At 43.0% G+C, this 9,246-nt stretch overlaps 1 protein-coding gene across 3 annotated transcripts in view; it reads left to right on the forward strand.

The window, feature by feature from the left end:
- The window catches only part of ZFHX3 (zinc finger homeobox 3), a 281,010-nt gene extending 272,004 nt beyond the window's left edge, over window positions 1-9,006 (forward strand). For all 3 annotated transcript variants that reach the window (XM_037815539.1, XM_037815540.1, XM_037815541.1), the window contains one exon: window positions 3,443-9,006. In XM_037815539.1, the coding sequence (XP_037671467.1) occupies window positions 3,443-5,100 (1,658 nt within the window). In that variant the 3' untranslated portion in view covers window positions 5,101-9,006. The remainder of the gene's footprint in view (window positions 1-3,442) is intronic.
- The last annotated feature ends 240 nt before the right edge of the window (window positions 9,007-9,246 follow it).

The following is a 9,246-nucleotide window of genomic DNA, read 5'->3' on the forward strand; positions in this document are numbered from 1 at the left end:
CCAATCCCATCTAGATACATGTTGCAAATATAAGACAACAGAATATCCTAATTCTGGGCCATGCCTTATTGAAACTGATTCAAGAGAATTTTTTTAGAGCGGTACTCACTCTGGCAGGAGAACTGCTATCAGGAGGAAGCTCTTACGTGATGAATCCTTACCCCTAGGGTTCTCTTATAGCTGGAATAACTAATGAGACTGTCTTTTTAAGAACGCTTTGACTAGGAATCTCTTGTATTAGGCAGTGTGGTTCTGACGTTTGGTGTGTTTGTGTTTGTCCAGACAGAAAGAAAAAAAAATGTTAAATATGCATTTTTAGGGTTCTTGGTCACCCTTCATTTCCTTTTGTGCTTCTTTCTTCCCCCTTATTCAGAGTCATAAACACTTGACACTCTTAAATTTCCATTAGAGAGGGAGTTTTTCAATTCTTCCTATGTACTTGTTCCCCCTTCTCTGTCCTCATCCCTCTTCTCTGGATCCATCCATCTTTCCTAACATGGACTTTTCACCTCCAGTATTCTGTGAGGCTTAGGCACAAGTCAGCAAGTTTACCCCATGGCTTGAATTGACGAGTGCGTGTTTGCCAAGGGAGGGCTTCCTTGCCTTCAGATCGTATCCCTGTTCCTAGTGGGTTGAAGCAGCTGGCATGAGGCCACCGCATTCCTGGTCCCAGTTTCTTATCCAAAGAGTATAAGAAAAGAAAGTTTTGAGAATAGAATATGTGTTGGCAAGTAATGTCACAGGATGATGCTATGACCAGGTAGACAATAAGTCGGGAAATAAGCTATGGAGAGTGTCCAGGCACTGAATTACCCCTGTAACCAGGACAAAGATCAAGGGTTTAGAAGGCCCAGCATATCATAAAAATGTGAAAAAATCAAGAATGTCTGATCTATTCCCCTTGTTTTACAGATAAGAAAACTGAGGCCCAGAGAGGTCAAGACCATTCAGCAAGCTAGGGTAGGAGCCAGAGCTCCCACCCAGGCCTCCTGGCTCCCAGTGCTATGTGCTCCTTCCATCACACCCAATATGAGCCAGTCAGTCAACAGGTATATGTTTAGTGCTACTCAGGTTCTGACCACTTAGAGTGGACTCAAGATAGCATGCTATGCTCTTAATTATTCAAGGCAGACAGACATGCCCCAGTTATCATCACCCAACTGTATGGCAGCTCTCAGGAGCACTGAATCTGGAATGGGAGGGAAGGTACTCATGTTTATGAAGCATGTATTATGTGTCAGGCCTAATGCTAGGCTCTTTCCACATAGCCTTCCATTTAATCCCTATGACTTTCTATTGTAGAAAACCAAGATTCCAACTAATGGGCCCAAGGTCACTCGGCCAATGTGTATCTTCCATGATCCCCACCGGGTCATTCTGACTCCAGGTGTGTGACTACATCAGGGGGATGAAGTAATGTGCTTGGTTCTGATCTTACAGATGAGCAAAACAATGTCTGAGAATTATTGTGAGAATGCATTGAGCTACCGTGTGTAATGTGGCTAGTACAGCACACAGCCAATAAATATTTCTTAAAATCTGAATCTCTTATATAGACATCAATTGAGGACATAGAAAGTCAGTTTAAGGCTTTCTTACCTGGAGATTTCTCTTGAAAGGCTGAAGCCATAGGGATGGAGAAATCTCTGGATGTTTCTTGGTTGCCCCATTGCCATGTGGTCAACAGAAAGAGCCATGTTCAGAGTTTAGAATTCATAATCAGTTCTCTCTCTGCCTCACTTGTAATAATAATATAACTGAGGAGCCTTTACTAAGCTTTTGAATAGAGTCATTCACACCTCCTCTAGTTTCAGTCCCTTCTGTCCTTTGAGGAAACTAAATGACTTAATCTCAGCAGTCCCTTTCTGCTATTTTGGAACAGTAAAGTAATGATGCTCTGAAGTGGAGAATTGACCTTCTTGTTATCCAAACTTAGTGAATACTTTTCTGGGATTGGTAAATTGAGGCAGCTCTTCATCTAAAATTTTAAAATGCAGTGCAATAGTTTAGTCACCACCTGTAGCCAGATATTGAAAGCGTCAACATTTTTTCTCATGAGGACAGCATCATGTTATGGAATCCCTATCCAGGTTTCTGGCAGAAGGTGGTCCCGATAGAATATTGAGAAGCTATAGAATGAAGTGAACTATGAAGTGAAGGGATGAGTACTGTCTAGTTTCTTGGGTGTGGTGAATGAAGAGGTGTTTGGGTATAACCTCTGAGCTCTATCCAACTCCTGTCTTTTCTCATCTTTTCATCTGGCACACCCTGCCCCCCCTCTGATGCCCTTGCCCACCACCTCACCAGTCTTAACACACCTACAGCTTGGTGGGTCACCAGCAGCAACATTCAACCACCCTGAACCAGAAGACTCAAACCAGGAGATAGTTCTGTGTCAGGCAAGATATTGGGCCATGGGGGTGGGTGAAAGTTATAGGTAGTGGTGGATTAGGGCTGTGTGTGAACTAGTATGGGGCTCTACCCCATGTGGGCCTGGTGACAGGGTCCAAGGCCCTTGTCACCTGCAAGTATTGGTGCATTTCTTCCTATAGGGGTAGGTTGCAGTGTCTTGGGACTTGGTAGTGCCTGCATCTTGGGCTGTTCCATTTCTGGGATTGCTTTTCTTCTCTTCCTGTGGCTGGCTTCTCATGCATCTGCAGCCCTGCTTGCCATACAGGCTGGAGGAGCAGATACGCAGTTCTTCAGCCAGTTCCAGAATCCTAACCCAAGACAGTTACATTATTCAGGAGATTTGTTGAAGCAGATCGGCTAGGCCAAGGCAGTGCAACAGTGTTCCCTGAATGGACTGTTTTTATTTACTCCCATGCTCTTCCTCCAAACCTTCCCATTCCTCCTCCACGTTTTATGCTCTTCTGGCTTCCATTCTGCTGCAGCACCTGGGGTCAGAGCACATGTAGAGCCTTTTTCATTTGTTCATGGGGCCTTGGGGCCTTGCCAAATGTTTTGCTTTCACTCTCTTCTCCTGTTGCCTCTCTCCCCTAGATAACTTCTAGTGGGGGCCTCGCTGTGGCTGTACTATCTCTGTGTTGCTTTCATGAAGACTCTTGGTTCAAATGGGTCCCAGGTGAAAACTGCTAGTGTAGGGTCTTCCAGACTAACTGCACTGAGCAGAGCCACTGGTAACTGGCAAAGAAAATGTGAACTAGTGGATGTGGCTTGTTGGGCAGGAAAGTGTAGGAAACTGGAACTTGTTTAGTTGGAAACAGGAAGTTGGGGGTGCTGACCCAGGACTGGGTCCTGATTAGAATACGAGGGATCCTACCCAGAGTTCTGTTGAAAAGGTTGGTTTTGAAAGGATTCTTCAAGTTTAAACTTTGAGATCTCAGATTCTATGCCACTGTCACAGGTTAAACATTTTGAACTTCAGCCTTACCACCCCAGACTGATGTCTGATTTCCCTTTCTGTCTCCATCCCTTTCAGCTTTAACATCTCCCAAACCGAACTTGATGGGTCTGCCTAGCACAACAGTTCCTTCCCCTGGCCTCCCCACATCTGGATTACCAAATAAGCCGTCCTCAGCGTCACTGAGCTCCCCAACCCCAGCACAAACCACCATTGCGATGGCCCCTCAACAACCTCCCCAACCCCAGCAGCAGCCACAGGTGCAGCAGCCTCTGCCACCGCCGCCCGCAGCAGCCCAGCCACCACTGGCACCACAACTCCCGCAGCAGCAGCGCAAGGACAAAGACAGTGAGAAAGTAAAGGAGAAGGAAAAGGCACACAAAGGGAAAGGGGATCTCCTGTCTGTCCCCAAGAAGGAGAAAGGAGAGGCCCCTACAGCAGCTGCAGCCACCATCTCAGCCCCACTGCCCACCATGGAGTATGCAGTGGACCCTGCACAGCTGCAGGCCCTGCAGGCAGCCTTGACTTCAGACCCCACCGCATTGCTCACAAGCCAGTTCCTTCCTTACTTTGTACCAGGCTTTTCTCCTTATTACGCCCCCCAGATCCCTGGCGCCCTGCAGAGTGGGTACCTGCAGCCTATGTATGGCATGGAAGGCCTGTTTCCCTACAGCCCTGCACTGTCGCAGGCCCTGATGGGGCTGTCCCCAGGCTCCCTACTGCAGCAGTACCAGCAATACCAGCAGAGTCTGCAGGAGGCGATCCAGCAGCAGCAGCAGCGGCAACTGCAGCAGCAGCAGCAACAACAAAAAGTGCAGCAGCAGCAGCCCAAAGCAAGCCAAACCCCAGTCCCTCAGGGGGCTGCTTCCCCAGACAAAGACCCTGCCAAAGAATCCCCCAAACCAGAAGAGCAGAAAAACGCACCCCGTGAGGTATCCCCCCTCCTGCCGAAACTCCCCGAAGAGCCAGAAGCAGAAAGCAAAAGTGCGGACTCCCTCTACGACCCCTTCATTGTTCCAAAGGTGCAGTACAAGTTGGTCTGCCGCAAGTGCCAGGCGGGCTTCGGTGACGAGGAGGCGGCGAGGAGCCACCTGAAGTCCCTCTGCTTCTTCGGCCAGTCTGTGGTGAACCTGCAAGAGATGGTGCTTCACGTCCCCACTGGCGGCGGCGGCGGCGGCGGCGGCGGCGGCAATGGCGGCGGCTCGTACCACTGCCTGGCGTGCGAGAGCGCGCTCTGTGGGGAGGAAGCTCTGAGTCAACATCTCGAGTCGGCCTTGCACAAACACAGAACAATCACGAGAGCAGCAAGAAACGCCAAAGAGCACCCTAGTTTATTACCTCACTCTGCCTGCTTCCCCGATCCTAGCACCGCATCTACCTCGCAGTCTGCCGCTCACTCAAACGACAGCCCCCCTCCCCCGCCGGCCGCCGCCCCCCCCTCCTCCGCTTCCCCCCACGCCTCCAGGAAGTCTTGGCCGCAAGTGGTCTCCCGGGCTTCGGCCGCGAAGCCCCCTTCTTTTCCTCCTCTCTCCTCATCTTCAACGGTTACCTCAAGTTCATGCAGCACCTCAGGGGTTCAGCCCTCGATGCCAACAGACGACTATTCGGAGGAGTCTGACACGGATCTCAGCCAAAAGTCCGACGGACCGGCGAGCCCGGTGGAGGGTCCCAAAGACCCCAGCTGCCCCAAGGACAGTGGTCTGACCAGTGTAGGAACGGACACCTTCAGATTGTAAGCTTTGAAGATGAACAATACAAACAAATGAATTAAATAAAAAATTAATAACAAACCAATTTCAAAAATAGACTAACTGCAATTCCAAAGCTTCTAACCAAAAAAAAGAAAAAAGAAAAAAAAAGAAAAAAAAAGAAAAAACAGAAAAAGCGTGGGTTGTTTTCCCATATACCTATCTATGCCGGTGATTTTACATTGTCTTTTTTTTCTTTTAATGTATATTAAAAACAAAACACCTAACCCTGTTACATTGTGTCCTTCTGTAGGTACTATTGGTCTGGGAAACAGAAGTCCGCAGGGCCTCCCTAATGTCTTTGGAGCTTAAACCCCTTGTATATTTGCCCCTTTTCAATAAATGCCCCACGTTGATAGCACAGAGGAGCCCGGCATGCACTGTATGGGAAAGCAGTCCACCTTGTTACAGTTTTAAATTTCTTGCTATCTTAGCATTCAGATACCAATGGCTTGCTAAAAGAAAAAAAGAAATGTAATGTCTTTTTATTCTCAGGTCAATCACTCACACTTTGTTCTGTTTTCAGAATCATTGTTTTATATATATATATTTTTTTTTCGTTCCAGAAAAGATTTTTTTTGTTTTGTTAATTTAAAAACGGGCAGAAAGTATTCAAGAAAAACAATGTGAACTGCTTTAGCTTTCTGGGGATTTTAAGGATAGCTTTTCTGCTGAAGCCAATTTCAAGGGGAAAAGTTAAGCACTCCCACTTTCAGAGAAAAACACACACACACACAAAGAGTGTTGAGGACTTGTAGCTTAAAAAAAGTTTTAAAAACTGACTTTCTGTATTTATGATAGATATGACCATTTTTGGTGTTGAGTAGATTGTTGCATTGGAAATGAACTGAAGCAGTATGGTAGATTTAAAAGGAAAAAAAAAAAAAACCTTTTGTGTACATTTAGCTTTTTGTATGGTCCAGCTGACAGCTCCTCATTTGATGTTGTCTTGTTCATTCCTAGCAAATAGATTGCAATCCGTTGATTCACCTAAGCTTTTCTCCCCTTTGTCCCTTAAATCCACTTTCTCTTTCCTTCTCCTACCTACCATCCTATAATCTCAACTTAAGGTAGCTGCCTTCATTTCTTAGAGGGTAGCTGCAGAATTATTTTATAAAACTAAAGAAAGAATTTCAAAGGGTTTTAGGGGTCACTAGGATCCTCACATAATATTTTTGGTTGGGGAGTTGAAAAACTTTTTAAAGGCATATAGTTCTAGTTACCTACGTCTGTTAGCCTTGCGCATTTATTTTTTATTTATCCTTCCTTTGGCTTTTCTTTTTACCCGTTCTTTTCCTCGTTTGGTGGATGCTTCAAATAGTCTTTTTTTAAACTAAAGCATTTGTTTCAGTTTGTGTAATTGGGCTGTATACTCTCTTTCCTAAAAAAGTTTTTGGTTAAGTACCCCCCCCCCCATAAAAAGAAATTTCATGCTTTAAATGAAATCCAAAGACATACCCTTTCACTGCTGATGCAGAAAAAGGGAAGAGGTTCTTGTTACTTGAGAATTTGTTTCTGATTTAAACAAACAAGACTTAGTTTAAAGAGCAAAACAAAAGATTCCCAGGTTATGTGCCTCTTCTGCAAGTAGAGAGGCAACTATTAATGTCAATTCCATACACCAAAAGACACATTTTTTACTTCAAAGTTTTGTTCTTGTGTTAGGCAGTCTGCGCGGCAAGTAATCCAGAGCACAGCCAACAAAGAAGCAGATAGCAATGTACAGAAAGCAAAAAAAGAACCATATGTAAGGCACTTGTGTTTATGTTAATAACTGTATTCCTGTAACACACAACACAATGCAACACACACCCTTTCTCATCTTAAAAACGATATGAACTTTGAAAGGAAAACTTTGTGCTGCTAAAATGTAGATTTTGGAGACAAATAGATGCTTTGCTGTTTCAATTTCATAGCCAAACATCAACAGAAACAATCTCCCCTTGCCCCCAAAGTGTGAAATCCTTCTCCCCTTCATTCTCTTCTTTATGTTTCAAAAGGGAACTTTGAAGACTGTGAATGCAGGTTCCATTGGTCACCCTTCAGGCTTCTCTTCCGAGTTCTGAAGCCACTCATCGACTTTGCAAAAGACTGGAGCATTCCAAATCTGAAAATGGATTTCCTTTTCCTTTTTTAGCCGGGACTATTTTATTTTTATGAATTTGTTTTTAGTTTAATGAAAGAGTAGATCCTGAACTGTTGTACATATTTCTAACTAGGCTGATGCACAGTGCAAATTCCTTTTTTAAATTTTTTTTTTAAAGTAGAAATACTAAAGAGTACCATCTAACTATTCATACCAGTATCCAGTTGTAGCATAAGGTGTCAAAAACAAATACACAAAGCATTTGGTGTTTTAACAAGCTATTTTCTTTCAACAAGAATTCTTGTATTTCTCCCTGTGTTTGAGATGAACATTTTTAAATTTTAAAGTTGTACAGTTTTTTTGTTTTCCATTATTTTATCTTGTTTGTAACTCTATGAAATATATATATATATTTTTTGCCATTTAACTGTTGTATGTTACTCTGTGTCTGTATCATATAGAAAAAAATGTTTTTGTTTTTGGTTCTTTATGTGATACCAGTTAACAATTTAACACTAGCTTTACCTGTCAAATTCTGCTAGGCCTTTTCTGAATACTTTGTTTTTAAAAATGATATTTCTTGGTAATAGTGCAATTTCTATCCCTTTCCCTCCCCCTTCAACTTTGAGTTCATTTCCTTGTAATTTTGCCCACCCTGCTCCCAATGTTTTGTTTTGTTTTGTTTGAGCTACTATGCCATCCTCCCTCTGTGAGACAGAGTGACTGTCAGTGTTTTGTTATGCCATGCCTTCATCTGTGGGTGTGTTTGGCAACAGCAAGGTGGTTGGGTAGACTGGCAAAACACGCGTCCACCCACCAGTGTTCCTCAGAGGGGTTATGTGATTGCTTCAACCTGGAGTGGGTTGCACACTTAGTGCTTTCCTCTATAACTAAACCGCCCAAATGTTCATTCAAAAACAAAAACAAAAAATAATTCTCAGCATCAACCCAGAAGTAGCAAAGCAGTCAGTGATGGTGAAAATTAGAGGTGAAACATGCTAGTTCGATGTCTATGGGCTGACATCCACCATTGCTATGACCAGTATCATTTAAAAAGCAAGAAGTTCACTACAATGCTCAACTGTTTCGATTGTTTCATATCACTTTGGGAATTTATTCCTGTCTGCTACATAGTAGTTTTAGCTGAAAATTAGTTCTTCACCTCCATTGACACTTCATTTTTTGTTTGTTTTAGTACTCTACAGTGTGGGTTGGTGCTGGACACTATTCAGTTGTAGCACCAAATGGACCCACAGAATGGAAGTTATTTCACACATCCTTTCTCTGTTCTTCCAAAAAGAAAAGAAAGGAAACACACACACACACTCACACACAGAAAAGTTTAATACATTTAGGAAGTTTTCGTTTTTTTAAATTAAAAGCTATTTAAACAGATGAATGTGGCCAAAGTTTTACATGATCGAAAATAAAGTAAAACAGATGGCATGTGTTTAAACCTGAGTTTATCAGGCATGGCAGGAAATTGCAGGAGAGAGAGAGGTAGTGACCCAAGCCAGTGCACTTGATGTTCATGGACATATATTTTTTTTAAATAATAAATTAAAACATTTTAAATAGAAGCATAAATTGAGTTGGTTGGTTGTTGGCGCTGAGATACTGCCCACTGTGAAACAAAGCTTTGGCTAGATTTTTGTTTGTTTACTTTCTTTGGGGGGAGGGGGGCAAGTTTGGGTAGGAAAGAAAGCATAAATGAACGTGACCCTGAAGTGAAGAGGTATATGAACAGCCTTTGCAATGTACAAAAAAAAAAAAAGAAAGAAAAGAAAAAGAAAAAAAAAATAGAGCAAGTGAAACCAAAAATGATGTTCTTGGTGTTTTTATATAATGTAGTCTTGTTAGCTTTTTTGTTACTGTAACAATGCTGATCTCGAACTGTACCAAAATACATGGAGACTAACAAACAGAACCACATGGAACTTTCAAACTGAAAAAAAAAATTTTGTCACAAAAACTTTGTTGTCATAGTTAAGTTGATTGTAGATGGTAATTGAATATACTCCTTTGAAAATATTTCATCAAGTATGTTT

Source organism: Choloepus didactylus, chromosome 22 (genome assembly GCF_015220235.1).
Source record: "Choloepus didactylus isolate mChoDid1 chromosome 22, mChoDid1.pri, whole genome shotgun sequence".
In the NCBI taxonomy this organism is placed as follows: domain Eukaryota; kingdom Metazoa; phylum Chordata; class Mammalia; order Pilosa; family Megalonychidae; genus Choloepus; species Choloepus didactylus.